Here is a 21,726-nt window from a genome sequence, read left to right on the forward strand (position 1 = left end):
GGGAGCGCGCCCTGGTTTGCACTGGTTTCCCTGGTCAGCGCGGGGTTTAGTTACGGTCTACTCGCCCAGCGCTTGCCGCCGCTCCCCGCCGCTCCTTCAAACCGAGAGGGTCCTTACGGCGAGCAAACACCACCCCCGCCCAGCAGCTCCTCTCGAACGCGGCGCACCGCCGCCCACCGCAGGCAGCAGGCCCGGCCTCACGCCCTCCCCCAGCGCTGCCGCCCGCTCCGCGCTGCCGCCGCCGCGCTGCCCGCGGGACACGGCCCGGCGCTCCCCCCCGAGTGCCGGGCGGGCGCGCAGGCACCGGTAACGGAGGGGTCACGCTGCCCCGTTTTATTTCACTGTGCACACGTCCTGTAACGGCCACACACGCCCTGCTCTGCGTGCTCGCGCTCCCCCCGCCGCCACTAGCCGCCCGTACAGCCATCCGCTCAAGCGAGCCGCCCCGCCGCCCGGTACACGCACCGGCTCCCGGCCGGGCGGAGGGGCTGTGAGGCACGTGGGTGGGGTCGAGGGCGGCGCGGTACCGCACAGAGGAGGGGCGTGAGCCTGGCTCAGCCCACTCGGAGGCGAGACCCCGGCAGCGGCCCCGCCCTGGCGGCGCTGTCACTTCCTGCTCCGCTGTGTCTATGTCCGGGTCGCTCGCTGTTCCCTGAGCAGCCGCTACCGCCCGATTCCCCGCTCCCGCCCCGGGCGCGATACCCGCTTCTGAGACCGGTGGGGCGGCGGGGCTCGGCGGGGGTGGGGAGGAGCAGGGCGGGCCGGGGCTTCTCTCGTCTCCTCACCGCTGGTCTTGGGAGGCGGCGGCGGCCGGGTGGCGGTGAGCCCGGGGGGGCCCTCGGCTGCGGGCCCCGGCAGCGGAGCGGCCCCCACCCCGAGGCAGGACGATGCCGGTGAAGAAGAAGAGGAAGTCCTCGGGGTCGGCGGCTGCAGCGGCGGACGAAACCGCCCTCAAGAAATGTAAACTCGGCAGGTACCGTCTGGTGGCGCGGCGCCGCCCGGGGGTAGCGGCGTGCGGGGCGGGCCGGGCTCGGCTCGGCTCGCGGCGGCTCTGGCCGCCTGTCACGTTCCGGGCGAGCGGCCGCGGGGCCGGGCCGCTCCTCCGCGGGCGGAGGCCTGTGGCGGCCCCGGCCGTGGGGTGGCTCCGCTCCGCACCGCGTGCCCCCGGGCTGCGGCGGCCCTTTGTGCGGCGGCTGCGGGGCCCGGGGTGCCTGGGGCTGGGGTCTGCACCGGGGGCGGTGGGCACGGTGAGGTGGTGTGGGGCACGGCCGGCTCCGCGCAGTGCCTCGGTGGTGCTGGGGGGCCTGTGTGTGGCCGCTGGTCACGTCCCGCTGGCCGGGTGTGCTGGTGCGGGGCGGTCGCCGTGCGAGTTGCAGCGTCTGCGTTTGGTTTGTTCACACTCAGGGGAGAAGCGCTACGGAACCGCTCCCGTTCCCTGCTGGTTTTGCCTTTCACTGTACCAGTAGGGCCAGTTCCAGCATGTGTCCCCATATTCATTCTGACCTTTTGCCTGGGGTAGGCAGCTCTCCTCATTTTAAGGTTGCCCATGCTCAGAGTGTCTACGTTAAATCGCCTCTCCTTTTTTTTGCAGTGAGATGGAAGGAGAGGTCAGCACACTCCAAAACAAAATCAGGAAAGGTTATTCTAATAAATACAGGAGTCTAAAGGATCTTGTTCATTAACTACCATAAAAACACCACTTATGCTGTGATACCTGAAAATTACCATTAGAATGAGGAACCATTAGTATGGTGTAGCAGGAGCTTCCAGTGTGGGTTCCCTGAAGTAGCTGTGTGCCTTCTTCATCTCTTTGAACTTGTTAAGTATGTCAGTAAACCAGTAGTTACGACAAAGGTCCTGAGGACATAAGAATACAAAGGACTTACGAAATCGACGCTACGGGAATGGCTATTGCAAGAAACTGTGGCATATGACCTTTCTCATAGGTTGACCAAGCTCGACCTTAGAAGTACCCAAGAAGGCTTTTATTTTGTTATGAGTGTTCATGTTGGATAACTGTTCCACAGCTCATTTTCTGCAGTCATTAGTGATCTTTTAGTTTCAGTCTAAATTTATTCATAGCCAGTTAGTAACCGTTCTTGTGCCTGTATTATACTTTATGTAACACTCTTCCCTCATAGTTCTGCCTCATAGTGTATTTGGAGTGAGCACTTGTGTTTTCTCATACTTTATTTTCTTAAATTAAACAAGCTAAATTCTTCTGGTTTGTAATACCGATTTTTAGTTTTCGTGCTCATCATAGCTCTTCTCTGCATCTGTTCCAGTTTCAGTTCATCTTTCTTCAACCCTTCTGACCAAAATTTTATGATTTTAATTTCTTTTACTTTGAAAAAACATCTTTTGAAAGCTCTTTAAAAAAAAAAAATCTGCAGGAAGCTAGCAGTTGCTGGGCAAAAACTACAATGTAAATGAGAGTTTATACTAGCTGATCACAAAATGTAAGATACACGAATATTTTTGACGTAGCATTCTTATATAGCAATATATTGGTAATATTCTTTAATAAAACCAGTGATTACAAATGGATGTATGTTAAACTGGATAGAACCAACAAGCAATAGCGTACTGTATGGATCTGGTTCTTTCTGGTGACTTGTGTTTTTAATGGCAGCTCAATGGATGTTTGTCTGTAGTATATCTTTAATTCTAGCTTTCAGCACATAAGGCTTCATCTTGGAGAGCGTTGCTTTCTTTTCCAGTGAAGCTTAAAGCCATACATGGGAGATAAATTTGTTCGCCACCTCTCAGAATTGAACTATTGTTTTCCTGCTTGATGTTTTCATTTTAAAATTGCCATGTAGGAGCTGCATAATTTTAAATCCTCTCATACGATTAACTTTCACCTCATTCTTAGAAGTAATCTTAGCTTGTTCTAAAAGTCTGTAACTTGTATTTGGGAGGAGTGTGCATTGAAAAGGTGCTGCAACCCCTTATTGACTAAAGATGCTTTCATGTGGTCAGTGTTCTTACTAGAAGGAATCAGTTATTCTATGTACTCTTTTAAAGAATGGGAAATTATGAGAATTCCCTTCCTAGGCAAACTGGGTTGTATGTTGCATAATGAAGACAACGTAGGGGGGAAGTTGTGTGTGCTGAGCAGTTTTAGTCTTACCATAGATTGCATATTACTATTGTGGTATGTGTACCAAATGTCTATAAAATTTATGGATATTTAGTTAGATCTTTAATGTAAACAAATTGACTGAGTTATCTTCCCAAATGTGGATGCTTAACTATAAATAGCCTGACTTTTAAATATGTCAAACTCTGCAGCTCCTGTTGACCTAAATGGGATCTGTGCATATTCAGCACTCTTGAAGATCATGCTGCTTATTAGACACCTAACTTTAAATGCCTGTATGTATAAATATAAGTAGATAATAAGGCATTTGAATTACTGAGTAGTGATAGTTTGACCATCTGTGTGTGGGTTTTTTGGTTTAATATCTACAAGATAACAGTACTTGTGCATTTCAGAAAAAGTAATAGTTGCAATAAATTGGGTTATGAGAGGGCTGTATTTCAAGGTAATTTTGTGTTCCAACAAGTGTTGAAATAGGATGACAGACAGTTGCCCTTTAACAAATTCAGCTTAATGTCTATGTATATTGACTTAGTGAAACAGTTTAAATAGTTTGAACTAAAAATAAACAATTTGTAATTTAATTTTAAATTATTTCCCTTTTCTCATGTTAAAATAACACTTATCCTTGTGTTTCTATAAGCTATTGCAGATCACAAGCCTCTGGTAGAGTAATAAGTGGAGAGGAACATTTTTCAAGCAAAAAGTGCCTGGCTTGGTTTTATGAATATGCAGGTAATATGCAATGGATTCATATTTAAAACTGTATGGTTTTGTTTAAAACAAACTAATACATCAAATGTTATTTGCATTTTGCTTTTTTTATGCTGATGTAGACATAAAAAATATGTCTCTATTCTCTTCCTTATAACATGCACTTGAATTAGTATAGCTTTTACTCTGGCATTTTCAGTATTTCTTCTTTTTGACTTTTTCTTCTTTATTTCATGCTTTATAACTTAGCAAGGTATTCGTTAAAATGAATTAATTGATGTTGGACTATACAGTGTTGAACCAGGATGTACTGAGTGATTCTATGTCTTGATTTGAAATGGACAAGTAGAAGTTAGGACATTGGGAGATAGTTTAGATAGAAGTTTGTATGTATCTAACTAGATCTTGTTTATAATCAAATTGGAAGGATAAGGAAATAGCTCATGATTTAAGCCTCTTGGTTTTCAATTTTACAAAATGAAATAATAGATGCTTATACTGTTTTTCCTATCTGAGAATCTGTCCTAACGTTTTTGATATTCTAAATAACAAATGTTTCATTCAAAAGTGTTAGAAGTAGCCTTTTTCAAATAAATCAGAATTGCTATCCAAGTAATAGTTGCTTTCAGTGAATATGCAGTATATTTTGAAGAATTTATTAGACTATTACTGCCATTTATTTACCAATTATATGGTTAGAAGTTCAGGATCTGTAAACTGTTAATAATTTCTTTTCTCGTCTAGTTACTACTTGAAGTCCATCGTAACTAGTTGGTGATCAAAATTCATTAATGGCCAGTTTTCAGTATGAAATGAGCCCATGATTTATCTGCCAGCCAATTGGTTTGAGTATATTTATCAGAACTGATATTCGTTGCAGTCTTTCCACAGGAAGGAACTACTCCTGGTTCTAGTAATCTGCTTTCTAATTTAGGTTTGAGGCATAGTCTTTTGGAGTAAAGAGTCTTTTCTGAGGAAAATAATAATTCTCAGTTAATTTTCTTCTGATTAATGCTCCTGCACATACTTTTAACTTTAAGGCCTGTAAATTTTCTTTTTGTTGTTGAGTGAAGAACTGAGTATAGGAGGTTGTACTTTGTTAGTTAACCAGTAATCAAAATATGACACGTTTCCAGCATAAAATAGAATTCACACACACACACACACGAGTTGTAGATATGATTTCTGGGCCAAAAACACTGATTCAAGTTTATATTTGTCATTACCAGTTAAGCCATGTATGTGTTTCTCTTCATCACTTAGACTTGCAATTTTTTTGACACATTCTATGTAAGGGCTTCTCAAAACCAGATGGTAGTGTTTTGGCTTGCTTACATAGGTGAAATGTTCTTTGCAACATTTTTCAAGAGGTAGGGGTTCATGATCTTAAATGCTAGTTGCATTTTTTTTTTCCTGTAAAAGTAGCCATTCTCAATAGTTTTTATTGACTGTTCTTATCTCACAGTGAGGAATTATTCAAAGTACATTATACAAACTCTTAAAAAGAATTCTGCTTACGGTAATAGCAGCAGATATAGATGAAATGGAGACAAGTATCATCAAGGGGAAAACCAAAAAGGACTGTTCTACATATAAATAGCAAAATTTGCCAAGAAATCATAAAATGGCTTATTGTTTTGGAAGATAAAGCCTTTACCTTTTACACGGGTTCATACTCACTAAAACAATATTAACATAGTTATCCAAGGACACATCAAAATAGCATGTCAACAGACCTTCTGATAATATTTCGTTGCCCAGTAGGAGTCATTTTTGGAACAGGCTTAGCAGAAATAACTGAAACCAGAGAGAGATTCGGAAAAACAAAGCTTTGTAGAGTGTGTCTGTATGTGCTCTTTAAATACACTATTTTGCTGCTTTTTACAGGCTTTCTTTGTGTTAAATGGAAAAGTGACAGCGTAACACTAACTGTTGTGGTCCTACTCAAGTTATTTTCATTGCAGTCACAAACCTTTTTCTGCTTTGTACATGGCTGACACGCTTAGCATTTTTCTGATTTATTGTTATCACTCTCCTTATACTACTCAACATCATAAAACTAACCTTACATTATTGAAAGATTTATCCTCTTCTGTGTTAGTGCAAACCCATAATGTTAACACCATTGAAAGACCAATATCTATAATAGTTGCTCAGACAGAATTATTTTTTTTATTGTTGATAAAATAAATCTTTGAAGAACGTTATTCATAGAGTAGCTTCAGCACAGAGTAGCGGTACCCAAGTTGTCCTAAAAACAGTTGACTGCCGCAGTTATTGGAGTTGAGCTGTGTCAATGGGAATCTCAGGGGAGTCTTTTGAAAACTCGCATACAAAAGCTAAAATAGTTTGTATGCTGTTGTGGGGAGGTAGTGCACAACATGAAAGTTCTGTTTTAGTTTTGCTTTTAGTTCATAGTGTTACTTCACATGGAATATATATGTCTCCACACTGCAGCTGGTAGAAAGGTTCTAGCATAAAAGCTACTTAATAGTGTAATTCAGTGTTTTTAAAGATAGCTTGTATGCAGTATACTCTTAATTATTGTTGCGTGTAACCCCTGTGAGCAGTGAATGTTACTTAGATTTCAATCTGGTTTCTTTTTGAAGGTCCCGATGAAGTTTTGGGGCCTGAAGGAATGGAAAAGTTCTGTGAAGACATCGGTGTTGAGCCTGAAAATGTAGGTTTCTTGCACAATACTAATAGCACTTTAGAAGGGGGTATTGGATAAGATTAAGTTCTGTGTAAAACTCTTAAATTCAGTAAACAAAGAGTTGTTTATCTTCCTGCTTTTAGGAACTGTTCTAAGATATTTCAGCTGAACACATCAATTATGCATGGCTGGTGTGTGAGGTTTTTTTTGTTTGTTTTATTATAGTAATACTTCATTTTCAGAAATTGAAATTAAGGGAAAGATTGCACATAGCTGAATTATTAAGTGATAACAAATATAAAGTGCAAGCATGTACAACAACTGCTAGAATGCTTGAATGCTTAGTTTTCTTCTTGGACATGTAGAAATCAGCCTTTTTATATACTGACTCCTTTTTCTCCCCTTGTTTTCCACCACCCCCCCCCCCCTCTAGATTATTATGTTAGTTTTAGCCTGGAAACTAGAGGCTGAAAGCATGGGATTTTTCACCAAGGAAGAATGGTTAAAAGGAATGACCTCATTACAGTAAGAGTGTTTTTACATATATAATAGCATGTTCTAACTTTATGTTTGTACCAGTAGCTTTATTGTTCTTGCCCTCAGTTTCTTATGCATTGGCAATAAGACACAGAAACTCTTGCTTTTAGGTCTGGATTCAGTCAACAACTGGAAGTAGCTGCTCTTTTGTTCATCAAGTAATCTGATGAGTTCACTCAAATGATAAAGTTTTGTCTAACCTTAATAAGTCAGGTTTTGGTGGCTTCTTTTTCTTACAAAAAATACTTTAAAATGTCATTCTAGTTAGCAGACACAAATAAGTAAATCTGCAGATACCCATAAGCATATGTCAGCACTGGTATTCTAGAAAGTTTTTACTGATTTCTAAGCTTTATAGATGAGGACTGCATGGATAATAATTTTGGTTGTTAGTGTTATTTATTAGATGCAGGTCAGATGCCATGCTTAATGCTTAGGTTAAATAACACTTTGTCATAGAATCATAGAATGGTTTGGCTTGGAAGGGACCTTAAAGATCATCTAGTTCCAACCCCCCTGCCATGGGCAGGGACACCTTTCCACTAGCCCAGGTTGCTCAAAGCCCCATCCAACCTGGCCTTGAACACTGCCAGGAAAGGGGCATCAAATTATAAACTTCTCAATCCTTCCATTTGTGAACATTTTTGGTGAGATAATGCTCTGACTAAAGAGGTGGTTTCTTTCGTGAAACTAATCAGCTTTTTGTGAGGCTTAGTTCAGTTGTCATTTGTTTGTTCTTCATGGAACTACTTACGGTACATTAATGTTTTAGGGGTGACTTTTTATGACACTGCATTTGGTATTAAAAATGTCAGGGAGCTACTGTTGCAGCTACGGCATAGTGGGAAAGAGGGGCTCATTTGACCCTTGGAGTTGACACAGTTGCCTCATCAGTTGTGAATTGGTTTGGGAAATTGTGTTGGGCAGATACCCTCTGGTTATTCAGGACTATGGAGTAAGTGATTCTGGACTGACTCTTGTACAAATCTTACTTGATTTGGGAACAGGCTTCCGATAGACACCTTGATTGTTTTGTGACTGTCAGAAGCTCTTACATTTAGTAAGAGCTAGAATGATTAAATTGCCTGAAATTCAGGATGACAGAGATTAAATTCTGGGTGCGTAAAGTTTTAGATGCAGTGAATGGGTATAATTTGGTCACTTCTCTGAAGTACTTAATTTTTATGCCCAAATGGAACCTCTCAAGGGTTAGCCAGTCTAGCAGAATGCAAGCACAAAGATGTATGAAATCAGGCACCTCTTCAGAGCCAATATTACAGACTTTGTTTCTAATAGTCTGCTGTGATTAGGAATCTTCTTGTTCTTTTAAGAACAGAGCTGGTCATGCTGTAGGCTAAATGTGTTTAAGACAGAAAATACAGTACTTCTGTGCATTTTTATATAAACAGACTTGTGATTGGATCACTTACCTAAGCCTAAACCAGTTAACCTGTATGTTTTTCTTCCCATGGGCGTGCTCTAATAGCAGGCTGTAGACTAAGCAGCTGGATGAAGCAGTGACACTCACGTAAAGGAATTCAAGATTTGTTGGCTTAAAAGGAGAATACAAATCTATAGACTTGTGATGTTTGTGCTTACTGGGAAGGGAGGATCATATTATGGGATTCCATCTGGAATGGGGGAATCTAGCTTCTCTTGAAAGGTTTGAATGAAGTCTTGAAAGAGAAGGATTTTATGCTCTTAAACAATAGAGTATTATTACATTCTTGCACAGCGTTTTGTTTTTTTTTTTAAATTTTTGCATGAAGAAATTACATTGAAATTCATCAAAAGCCCAGAGTGTATTCTAAGTCAGAGTTATGTTACAGAATCCTTAGTTCAAAATATGTGAAATATCACATAAGTTAATAGTATGAACAGTGTTGGCTGGAATTCGGCTCCATAGGAAGACACCTAAATGTGTGGTTTATATGCAAGAGCTGGATTTCTTAAACTCTTACTGCAGTCTTTGGAGATGTAGTCAATGTAGTGGAGCCTAGGGAGGTACTCAGTTTGCCCTGAGACCTAGTGACTGGTAACCTGAATTGCCCTTATGGGTTGGTTGGCTAGACCTCTATGAACGGCAACACCTAAAGCTTAGACACCTAAATCTAATCTGTGGTTAGATGCCAACATTTGGGTGCCTGAATCGTGAAGTGACATTCTTTTTGTGTGTGGTTTTGTGATATGCTGATGAAGTTAGTTCCGTAGAGAGGAGGAGAAAAATAAATATGTGATAAGGTATACACTGTCAAAATTAGGGTGGGTCAAGCACTAAGTAGCAGCTTATGAGACTTGAACAACTTAAGCTGCGAAAGTGAGATTTCTAGTATATCGTGTTGGTAGGGTGAATTCTGCCCTATGTGTATGTGTGTGTGTGTATATATGAAAGCTGGGTGCCTGAATCTAAAATAATCACCTGAAGCTCTTTTCGTAGTCAGCAGACAGAAACAAGTACCTCTGGGCGATTTATTTCAGCTATTTTAAACACCTCCTTAGGATGAAATTAATAGACCTCAGGAAGTGATTGTTTAATGACATTTGCTTTAAAGCCATTGGAGGGTGAATAAGTTAAGAGTTGAGCATTTAACTTTATCTATCTGAGGTAAAGGAGAAGCATACTCATGTATTTGTCAATTCTAAGCTTTACAGACAAAAAAATCTAGGTACAAAATGAAGATGATGGAAAAAGGATTACAATTCATGATTTTATTGAACTCCACAGAAGTCATTGTTTGAACTAGGTAAATACAAAGAATTTCATGTGTAAGGAAGTGAGGTGTAAGCAGCTGTATTGTCTGAGTACTTCCCTCTGGCTATTTTTTTTTAACCTTAGAATTTAAGCCAAATTTTACATTAAAGTTGAGCTTTTGAAAATGAGTGGCCAGCTAAAGGCAAGAGAGACAAATTAGATTCCAGCTGAGGGAAAGATAAGGTCATGATTTCGTATTTTTAGGTACAAGAGAAGCCACATGAGAGAGGGGTGGGGGTAGGAAAGTCAGGTTTGTAACTTCTTGCTGTTTGTAGAATTATTAGTAACAGCTTATTTGGGTTTTTTTTAATGATAGCCTAATATCTGCTTTTCCGATGAGCTTTTTGCTGCTATTGTCTTTCTTTTTGTTAATGCTTGTGAGGCTAATACAAAGCATAGCGTAAAAGACTTTTTTCTGCCAGTATAACATTCAATGCGTAATGAAATCTAAACAATTCCTGGTCTCCAGACCTGTAAGGCAATTGATATAGTGAAACTATAGCATTGTTGGGGCACAGAAAAGATGTCCCTTTGCTCCCTTAAGCCGTCACCTCCTTGGACCTCTATATGCTCCAGTTATAACATGGAACCTAAATTTCAGAAGATCCTATTTCAGTGCTTGAAGAGAGTGGATGGGCTAGATGGATATCATTTCCTTTTGTCCATCTGGAGGGCTGGGTGATGGCAGGGGAACTCTTTTGTAGATTAAGAGACCTTCAAACTACTTTATATACCGCCATTAAATGCTTTTTGTTTAATATTTATATACATCTTAATAATTTTTCTTTTTAGTAGAAGACAAGCATGTGTGAATAATTATGAAATACCAAACACTGGAATATCTGAGTAAGAGTTATTGAATCGTCACTCTGTCCATGTTAGTTATGCCTCAGATGAACTCTCCAACTCAATAGAAATCAAAGTAGGACTTTTTTTGTGGTGCTAATTTAAATTTTGATATAAAATGATATAGGGTTGTGAAGTGAATGTAGTAAGCTAATGTCTAGTTTTGTTGATCTTGAGGTAACCTTATTTAATGCTATCTTTCAGTAAAGGCAGTTTAAGAAATCACATATTTTTCTAGTCTCTGTACAGGAGTTTGGTGTTAATTCACTTGTGCTAACTAGAAGGTTGTTCTGACTAAAAAAAAGATAAAATACTGTTAGAAAGATTATTCTAAGTATGGGTGATGTCAGTCATCTTGTTTATGGTGCAGCCACACAAGCAGCTGTATCTCTATAAAAGAGGAGTTTTGACAGCTCCTTACCTCACTAGTGTGAAGAAAATCAGTGGCCAGGTGTGGAAATGCCATAAATGGCTTTAACAGAGGTATGTTCATGCATCAGGCTTAAGACAGTGGTGCCTGTCTGTTTGATTTTAAATAGCATGACAATAGCTCAGGAGTCCTAAGGCTTAGTAATTGCACGCTTTCATACCAACTTTTTCAAGAGAATCACTTCTGCATTAAAATACATATAGCCAATAGTACAGTAGACAGTAATAGGAATTTTACTTTGTACTTATAAATTTATGATTATTTGAACAATCTTAACAAAATGTTTTGTAAGAAATTTAAACATACTGAAATTTGTGTTTATCCATGGTATGGTAAATAATCTCAGTCAAATTAATGTGTGGTAACCCCACTTTAAGTAGTTCATACATGTCATTAGTACGCTAACAACATGAGCATTTAGTTAGGTGTTACATAGGTAGATTTGTCCTCAAATGTAGAGGACAATATTATTGCAGTATGAAGGTTTGAACATAGAAAGAGATACAAATGTAAAACGAGTAAAAGCAGAGCATAGTACTGCTTTAAGGGTTAAAGTATAGAAGATGTAGACCAAATAGATGGCTGAAGACAAGAAAAGTGATTTTTATCTTTAGTTAAATTTACCAAAGCTTTTTTAACAAGACTTCTTTCCAACTTAATGCATGGTTCACTGCAAAATGCATTAGTTCTTGTTGTCTGAATATGCAGCCTAATTAGCTAATAGTTTTGTTTCTTTAGCACTGATCTTGGGTGGGACCCTGCTGCTTTAGGTAGCTGCTGCTAGAGCCAAGAAATAACAAAAGGCTCCATCAGCTGCTCCATCAGTTTCTCTTGTTGCAGCAGTTCTGAGAAGGGCAGACAGACAGAGGTGCACGCACAGGCTGGCAGACCTGAGGAACCAGAGGTATCGGTGGTGGGCAAAGTACAGCATCATCTCAGCAGCCTGCTGCGGTGCTCCCCAAGGGCCCTTGCTCTGGGCTGCTGTGACAAGTCCGTAAGGAGCTGTTAAAGATGCAGATGTATTCTCTGAGAGGCAGGCTGCCAGAAGTGGGGACACTTTACCAAAGGAAGTATTTATGTACATCTGCATTTCTGAAAGTATTGCTTCTGTCAGGGAGGATACAGGGCAAGGTGGATTTTTTTTTTTTTTTTTTTTTTAAAAATCGTGGCAGCTGTTATTTTATACCAAAAAAAATGTGATATAACAACTGTTCTTTTGAGTGAGTCTTTCCTGGAGGATTAGAATGTGTAAATTACATTCTACTCTGCCACTGTTGTGAATCTAACCCATTTTATATTTGAAAACAAAAGTCCTTGCTAAGCGAAATATGCGGAGATCACAGAATCACAGAATCACAGAATGTTAGGGATTGGAAGGGACCTCGAAGGATCATCTAGTCCAATCCCCCTGCCGGAGCAGGATTGCATAGACCATATCACACGGGAACGCGTCCAGGCGGGTTTTGAATGTCTCCAGAGAAGGACGCTCCACAACCTCTCTGGGCAGCCTGTTCCAGTGTTCAGTCACCCTCACCGTAAAGAAGTTTTTCCTGATATTTATGTGGAACCTCCTGTGTTCCAGCTTGCACCCATTGCCCCTTGTCCTGTCAAGGGATGTCACTGAGAAGAGCCTGGCTCCATCCTCATGACACTCGCCCTTTACATATTGATAAACATTAATGAGGTCACCCCTCAGTCTCCTCTTCTCTAAGCTAAAGAGACCCAGCTCCCTCAGCCTCTCCTCATAAGGGAGATGTTCCACTCCCTTAATCATCTTCGTGGCTCTGCGCTGGACTCTCTCTAGCAGTTCCCTGTCCTTCTTGAACTGAGGGGCCCAGAACTGGACACAATATTCCAGATGCGGCCTCACCAGGGCAGAGTAGAGGGGGAGGAGAACCTCTCTTGACCTGCTAACCACACCCCTTCTAATCCACCCCAGGATGCCATTGGCCTTCTTGGCCACAAGGGCACACTGCTGGCTCATGGTCATCCTGCTGTCCACTAGGACCCCCAGGTCCCTTTCCCCTACGCTGGTCTCCAACAGGTCTGTCCCCAACTTGTACTGGTACATGGGGTTGTTCTTGCCCAGATGCAGGACTCTACACTTGCCCTTGTTATATTTCATTAAATTTCTCCCCGCCCAACTCTCCAGCCTGTCCAGGTCTCTCTGAATGGCTGCGCAGCCTTCCGTTGTGTCAGCCACTCCTCCCAGTTTGGTGTCATCAGCGAACTTGCTGACAGTGCACTCTATTCCCTCATCCAAGTCATTAATGGATATATTGAATAGAACTGGTCCCAGTACCGACCCTTGAGGGACTCCGCTAGACACAGGCCTCCAACTGGACTCTGTCCCATTGACCACCACTCTCTGGCTTCTTTCCTTCAGCCAGTTCACAATCCACCTCACTACCCGATCATCCAGACCACACTTCCTCGGGAGACCGTGTCAAACGCTTTACTGAAATCGAGATAGACCACATCCACAGCTTTACCATCATCTATCCACCGGGTTACGTCCTCATAAAAGGCGATCAAGTTGGTTGAGCATGACTTCCCCTTGGTGAAGCCATGCTGAGTGCCCCTAATGATCCCCCTATCCTTGATGTGCCTAGAGACAGCACCAAGAACAAGTTGTTCCATCACCGTTCCGGGGATGGAGGTGAGGCTGACCGGTCTATAGTTACCCGGGTCCTCCTTCTTGCCCTTTTTGAAGACTGGAGTGACATTCTCTTTCCTCCAGTCCTCAGGCACCTCTCCCGTTGCCCACGACTTAGCAAAGATGATGGAGAGTGGCCTAGCAATGACTTCCGCCAGCTCCCTCAGCACCAGTGGGTGCATCCCATCAGGGCCCATGGATTTATGGACATCCAGGTTGCTTAATTGGTCCCTGACCCAGCCCTCATCTACCAAGACAGGTTCCTCCCCTATCCTGACTTCTTCTGGGGCCTCAGGGGTCCGGGGCTCCTCAGGACAACCTCCAGCAATATAGACAGAGGCAAAGAAGGCATTCAGTAACTCCGCCTTCTTTTTATCCTCTGTCTCCAGGGCCCCCACCTCATTCATCAGTGGGCCTACATTGCCTCTAGAGTTGGCTTTACCTGCAATGTATTTGAAGAAGCCCTTTCTGTTGTCCTTGACCTCTCTTGCAAGGTTTAATTCCAAGGAGGCCTTAGCTTTCCTAGTTGCCTCCCTACATCCTCTGACAACAGACTTATATTCCTCCCAAGTGGCCAGCCCCTCCTTCCATGATCTGTACACCCTCTTCTTCCACTTGAGTTTGCCCAGCAGTTCCCTGTTTAACCATGCAGGTCTCCTGCTACCCTTCCTTGACTTCCTACTTGTTGGGATGCTCTGATCTTGAGCTCGGAAGAAGCAGTCCTTGAATGCTAACCAACTATCTTGGGCCCCCTTACCTTCTAGTACCCTGTCCCATGGGATTTCCCATAGCAATTGCTTGAAAAGGCCAAAGTTGGCCCTCCTGAAGTCCAGGGTTGTGATTCTGCTAGCTATTCTGTTCCTGCCACATGAGATCCTGAACTCTACCATCTCATGGTCACTACAACCAAGGCTGCCCTCAACCTTCACCTCTTCAATCAGACCCTCCTTTTTAGTGAGGATAAGATCCAGCAGCGCTCCTCTCCTAGTTGGCTCATCCACCATTTGCATCAGAAAGTTATCATCAATGCACTGGAGGAACCTCCTGGACTGAGGATGGCTGGCTGAGTAGGCCTTCCAGCAAATATCAGGGTAGTTGAAATCCCCCATGACAACCAGGGCCTGTAATTGCGAGACTGCTCTCAGCTGCCTGGAGAAGGCCTCATCACCCTCCTCATCCTGATCCGGTGGCCTGTAATAGACACCCACAACAGTATCACCCCTGCCAGCCTGCCCCTTAATTCTCACCCACAAACTCTCAACTCGCTCCTGATCCACCCCTGGACAGAACTCAATACATTCTAGCTGCTCACTCACATAAAGAGCAACTCCACCACCTCTCCTTAGCGGCCTGTCTTTCCTGAACAGGACATAGCCCATCCATGACCACATTCCAGTCATGTGAGGCGTCCCACCAAGTCTCTGTAATTGCCACTAGATCATAGCCCCCTGACCGAACACGGATTTCCAACTCCTCCTGTTTATCCCCCATGCTGCGTGCATTGGTGTACAGGCATTTCAGGGAGCGAGCTGAGCACACCGATTTCACCCCAGGGGGATGGGAGGCCTCCTGGTCTACCTCAACACTAGAGCGTTGCCCCAGTGGTGCAAGCCCAGCTACTACCCCATCCCCCTTCGAATCTTCTTTTCTGCCAAAGGCTTATCCTGTCAACGAGTAGACCTGTACATTCTCATACAGCCTGTGAGTTTTCAGTTGAATAGCTACTGACTAATCCAGGTGAGAGGCTTATAGAGCTTGCATTTATCAGTCATAAAACACGAGTGGACTCGTACGTTTTGCAGAGTGCCTGCTCAATCCTGCCACACGTGAATATGTCGTCTTGAAGTGTGTGTTTAGGGTTTGTTTTTTTCCAAAGAGATATGGCATAAAGCCCTTATTTACAGCTGGATTTTACCGCCTTAATGCACACTGAATGCTGTTTTCTCCAAACTTTCGTAGTGATTGAAAGATAATATAGTGCTGGGTATGAATATAAATTGCCGAGTATGGCGTAAGAAGACTACTCTTTGAGAAGTAAAGCAGAGACTTTGTATTATGTTACTGATACATTTTAAAAAAAACTGCTTACAGAAGCCAGCATTCATCATTTCAGTAAGCTGCAAATGTTGAGCATGTTCTTTAAGTCACTTCCATAGTATTACTCCTGTACATCTGATGATTGCATTTGGGTGATTTTAATTTTTTATGTTTGCTGGCATTTTTTTCATTGTCCAAATGTGTTGTTTTGAACTTCTAACGTCATTTGGTTTTCTTTATTTTAAGGTGTGACTGTACAGAAAAATTACAGAGTAAATTTGACTTCTTGCGGTCACAATTGAATGACATTTCATCCTTTAAGAATATCTACAGATATGCCTTTGATTTTGCAAGGGTAAGACTACTGGAATGTTAGAGAATTTCTTATTTTAATTATTCAATGAGCTTGTACTTGAGTGGTTTTTGTGCTTTCTTTATTCAACCTTAGGATAAAGACCAGCGAAGTCTTGATATTGATACTGCGAAATCCATGTTAGCTCTTCTGCTTGGAAGAACTTGGCCACTGTTTTCAGTATTTTATCAATACCTGGAGGTACAAGTTTCCTTGACTTTCTGAATGATGGCATAGTAGTTGGGCTGTTATGTGAAAAGATTTCAGGGTTTTTTGTTGTTTGGCTCAATAATGTATCCATATTGCTCCCCTTCCCTTTCTTGATGTGCTTATGAAACAGTAATGTTCTTGTATGCATCACAGATCCTGTTCTTCCTCCCTGTGCCCCACCTCCTTCTTCTCTTATCAAAGGCAACTACAATTGTATCTTAATTAGACTATAAAGGTGAATTTAAAATTAAATAATAGAGCACCAGTAGTCTCTTCAGGTGCATCTGTCCTGAATTTCAAGTTTACTTTGTGTAGATACAGTATGTAGGTACCTTGAGCTCTGTCTATCTCTGGAAGATTTTGATCAGCTCAACTGCAAGTGATGTAGTAATGTGGACATGTGTAGGCTGTAGAGCATGCTAGGCTTGAGACTATTCCCTGGCTTTAAATGAACACTAACATTGCAAAGTAGATGTCTTTCTGGTCATACTGTCTGTGTTGTACCCTGGAGAAAAGAAGATTTTTGTAATTGTTCATTTGGGAAATATATCTGAGCTAGGTATGCCCCACTTCAGGGCAAGAAGAAAATTTACCAGTTTTTGAAGCTTGAGTGGTGACTTCCTGATTCCCTGGTATTTCTATTTTGTTCTGATCTTTCAAAAAAAACCGTTTTATGTAGTTTCAGAACTATGAAATATGTGTAGTCTTTTAAAAAATGGAAAGCCAAGGAACTAGTAGCCATTGTTACCCATTAAACTATTTGTAAGGAACTATTGAAGATAAAACAAGAAAAGTGAGAAATGAGATGCAGCAGTACCAAATGTCACTTGACATTTTAATGTTCTGAAATTATCTTCCCTAGCAATCGAAGTATAGAGTTATGAACAAGGATCAGTGGTACAATGTGCTAGAGTTCAGCAGAACTGTCCATGCAGATCTTAGCAACTATGATGAAGATGGTGCATGTAAGTATTTGTAACATGTGGCTTATTCAACTATTATTTCAGTATTTTCAATTTGCGTTAAAAAATTTCCATAACAAACAATACTGTAAGGTATAAAATATTTCTTTTCCAACAATGCATAGAAAAACTGTCCTGATAACCATCCATCTTCAAACTGCAGATATTAATTGTAGTAGTATGTCAGTGGTATGATGGTGTACTTGAGCCAACTTATATTCAGATCAGGATTTAGTGAAGCTGCTTGCTACATGAAACTATAGACTTGCAAGTAGAATTATAAACAGCAAACTCTCATTTTGTACTAATATATAATAAACTCTAGTTAAGGTAACTGTAAAGTAGCCTAGCTGCTGGCGCTTGGGGCTGAACTCTACACCTGGCTGATAGTCAATCATACTATGACTGAATTGCATTAAGCATCCTGTTTTGGTCCATGTTCTAATTATGTGCAATTTTGAAAGGTCGAGCAAGAAGGACTTAGTTGTGCTGATTTACAATATAACCTTATTTTTATGCTTTCTGTTCAGTTCAGTGCACCTGTCCGATGTCAGGAACACTTTTTTTCCATAGTTCTCTTTGGTGTTATTTCTGCACTTCTTGCCACCCTTGGACTGAAATGATTGCAGTCATCTTTGAGTCTTAATAAGTATTTGACCATAGGATTGATGTGCATGTTACCTAGACCAATAGTTTTAACCTTCATACTTTAAGCAAAGATGTTTGAAAAACATTGGCAAATATAACTCCCAAGTTTCATCCATTTGCAGGGCCTGTACTTCTGGATGAATTTGTTGAATGGCAAAAAGTTCGTCAAGCGTCATAGCAAGAATTCAAAAGAAAATGCAAATGTTTTTTGGTGCCCACCTGTACACAAACTAATGAGAAAAACAAAGGATTGCATTTTCATTCTTAAGAAAGACTTTACAGTAATTTTTTCCTTTTTTAAGGAAATATTCTTGTTACATGTGATACGGGCATTAAACCACACCTCTTCTGAGACTGAAAGTTGGAGTTCTTGTTTTGAGTCTTATGTTTATAGCATTTATTTCAGAACAATAAAGATTCAGATTTGTGACAAAGGCCTAAAAGTGAAGAATGTCCCTTGAATGTGAGCATGGTGTCTGCTTTTAAAACCAAATCTTTAAGATTATCTTTCTTAGAAGTGCCCTTTGCTATGAGTTTTTGAAGACCTTAAAAATGCTTAACTGGCACTGTTGCTTGCTGATGGTATGACTGTCTTGTGTGACAAACATTAGAAAGAATGACTGGTTTTTGGAGCCCTGAGTGGGAGTGTGCTAATTTGCATATTAAGTATTGGTCATGGGTTGTGCCACAGTTTTCAGCTCCTTGTGGAGATAAAGGCCTTAAACTCTTTATTTTTTTCCTTTTTTGTTCAGTACCCACCCGGTGCCATGGCATTTAATGGCAGGCCCTTTTAAAGCAGAAAGGTGTCAAGCCTGTGGCTCTGTATGCAGAATGGCTAGTTGCCTGTACTTCAGATGGTGAACACAGATACTCTTGGTACAGTAAGGCAGCTTCAAGTTTTTACAATTTAGACTTTGGATTACTTTGTATAAAAAGTGCAATTTATTTTTTAAAAGGGAAAGCTGAAAAGACTTGGTTTCAAGCTTTGCTTCTTACATGTTTTAGACTGGAAGCATTCACAACATGACTTTTTTTATCTCCTTGGATGCTTTTCATAAAATGTAAGTCAAGAAGACTTATATTTACTTATGGATTACTATTACATCACCTACCTTTGACCTGTATATAACAGGCTATTAAGTTTTACCCTGTTACTCCATGTATTGAGTCCAATAACTACTGCAATTACCCTTTTAGGTGCTCAGTATTCATGGCAACCTTTAAAAACAGTAGAAGTTTGTCACTCTACCTTCCTGCTGAGGAGGCACAATGCCACCCGTGAGAAGGAAAGGGATTTTAATGAGTAAATGTGAGAAACCAAAAGAGAATGAGAGAATGAAGCATTTGTAACTTCACCTTTATTATATAAATATATTATGTAGACTGTGATAATGCCATGAGACTCAGTAATCAAGGCCTCATTGTGCCAGATATTTCAACAGCTTGAAATAAGAATAGACAATGTAAGCTAGGCATGACTTGAAGATCTTTGCCTCAGGGAAATTACTTCTGTTTTGCACATCCCTTATTCAGACTAACAAGCATGAGATTTCCTGTCCTTAAGGAAAGCTTTATTCCCAAGATGAATTTTTTTTCTTTTACAAGGAGGGAAAAACAAAATAAAAGGTGTGAGAAGAAATAACAAGAAGTGGGACAAACTAGTAGTGTGTGCCTGTGCTCTTGTTCTACTAGAGAGGACCACTCTTGCAACTTGCTCTCCTGCTTGCTGTGGGCTGCAGGAAGCAGTGCAGTGGTGGTCCATGGGCTGTTCTGAAAGACACCTGATAGTGCAGTTGAACCTTAGAAGCTTGGTTCTGCCCAAGCAAAAAGAAGCATTGGGGCAGGGGGAAACAACCAAACAACAGCTGAGATACTTGGAAGATCTCTGCTTGTACAGTGGCTAGTGTCCTTGTGTATGCAAACACATGCATTGCAACTGTTCTAAATATTTTTCCACCCTTTTTAAGTAAGTACTTAATTTTAGACCTCAAGTAGGCTACAGCAGTTCTCTTCAGTATGTTACAAGTTGTCCATTTGCATTGTTGGTAATTCTGATTTCACTCACAACAGAGTGCCTTTAGTTTGGAAATTGCCCTACCCCACAGAAAGTTAGTGCCAGAATGAGATTAACTTCAAGAGTCCCAAGATCTACTGGTAGAGTAAGGTCCTAAGATGCACAGATGAACACGCACCAGTTAACTTATGTCAAGGGAATTACTGCTGTATACTAAATCTCTGCAGGGGCACTGGCTCTGAAATGACTTTCTCAGATTCGCTACAATGACTCTCCTTGCTTAGTATGTTTAGCCCCCATTATAACTGGGAAATTCTCTTTCTGGAAGTTTTGAAATAACCAGTTAGAAGATGAATATTTTATAGTGTGACTAAAAAAAAAAAATCATCTTTTTTAGGTAACTGCGAACTGTTGTGAATTCAATTTAAACCAGTTGGTCCTAGAGGATGGTATTAGAGTCTAACAGTAGGAGTGATGCATCTGCCAATCCAAGGTGGTCAAGTACTTACCGTTAAGGTGTAAGACACTCTGTGATGTATCATTTGTATCTCTGTTAAGGTTTTATCAGTATTCCTATAATAAATCCATGTTTCAGGGATTTATAACTTGTTTGTGTGTGTGATTGAAAATCATCAGTTACTGTAAAACTTTGACTGGGGATGAATGTATTTAAACTACTTAAAATCAATATAGTTTTTCAAATTTAAATAAAATAGGATTTTAAGTTATGCTTTTGTGCTCAAAACTGCAATCAGATTTATCGTTTAAATGTGAACTAATGGCTTGTACAGTTTCATTGTGAGCTGATCACTTTTATTAGCTGTCTTTTATTAAATCACCTTACAGCTTACTGTGGATGTGCCAAAAGCTGTTTGTTTATTTTTTTTAATTTTGTGCATGTCCACAAGCCAAAACTGAGTTCAGCTAAATGCTTTCTTTAGTCTTTGAACTTTTAATTTTGCTTTTGTTTAGGTGCATTTCAGTCTGTTGAATTAAAAAAAAAAGTGACACCTTATTTTTCAGTATTCTAAGATGAAAGTTCACAGATGAAATACGCTGCCACAGTTATGACAAATAATAAAATTGAAGGTGAAATGTCTTCCAAACCTAAATCATAGTGGTGTCTGTCTTGATGTTATAAACTTCACTTTAATCTCATTTTCATTTCTTGATATTAATTCTTCCTAACATAACTAATTTTTTCTAAGTTTCTTAGACAACTAACAGTTTCAGTTTTTAAATCTGAAAACGCCCACCTGTTCATGGGAAAAGCCATACTGGTAGATTGGAATGTACTATTCCTCCTATGTAAAAATGTGATCTTGAATTAAACAGTCATGTATGTTTACCCATGTCTTTAACTGTATATGTAGTTTTGATCCAATTTATCTTTACTGTTTAAACGGCTACTTCCTTACTAATGGCTGTAATTTCCCATTTCTATGTAGCAGAATTTGAATTTTACGGTTCAGGTGACTGTGGACACAGCTGGGTACCAGGCGCAGGTGGCCCGGAAGGGGGCGCTGTGGTCTGTATGTCCCTTGTGAAGGTTTTTTCATCTCTGAAAAGCTTTGAACTGATACATGGATATTGACTGCACAAAAATTGCAAAAGGGGACCATAAGTTTAATGTTTCTTATGTTTTGTTCATTTTTTAAGCTAGTGAACAGTTCTTTCAATGCAGTGTGTACAAACTTGTACAGGTTTAGCTTTGTGAAGTATGATGAATAAAATGGTATGTAATAGGGCAGAAAAGTTACTTTTTTTGTCATGCTGCCTCTTAGTTTTTTTCTTTTGTGTGTGTATAATTGT

The 21,726-nt window shown here is 40.9% G+C and overlaps 1 protein-coding gene across 1 annotated transcript; it reads left to right on the forward strand.

Moving 5' to 3' along the window:
- Positions 1–637: 637 nt before the first annotated feature.
- On the forward strand, positions 638–18,343 carry DCUN1D5 (defective in cullin neddylation 1 domain containing 5). The gene is made up of 8 exons (XM_068421378.1): positions 638–973; positions 3,747–3,838; positions 6,427–6,497; positions 6,904–6,995; positions 15,975–16,083; positions 16,177–16,281; positions 17,153–17,255; positions 18,023–18,343. Exons 1-8 carry the CDS (start codon positions 888–890, stop codon positions 18,076–18,078), a joined length of 714 nt encoding a protein of 237 aa, XP_068277479.1. The 5' UTR covers positions 638–887; the 3' UTR covers positions 18,079–18,343.
- Positions 18,344–21,726: the final 3,383 nt, after the last annotated feature.

Source organism: Nyctibius grandis, chromosome 2, assembly GCF_013368605.1.
Source record: "Nyctibius grandis isolate bNycGra1 chromosome 2, bNycGra1.pri, whole genome shotgun sequence".
Taxonomy (NCBI): domain Eukaryota; kingdom Metazoa; phylum Chordata; class Aves; order Nyctibiiformes; family Nyctibiidae; genus Nyctibius; species Nyctibius grandis.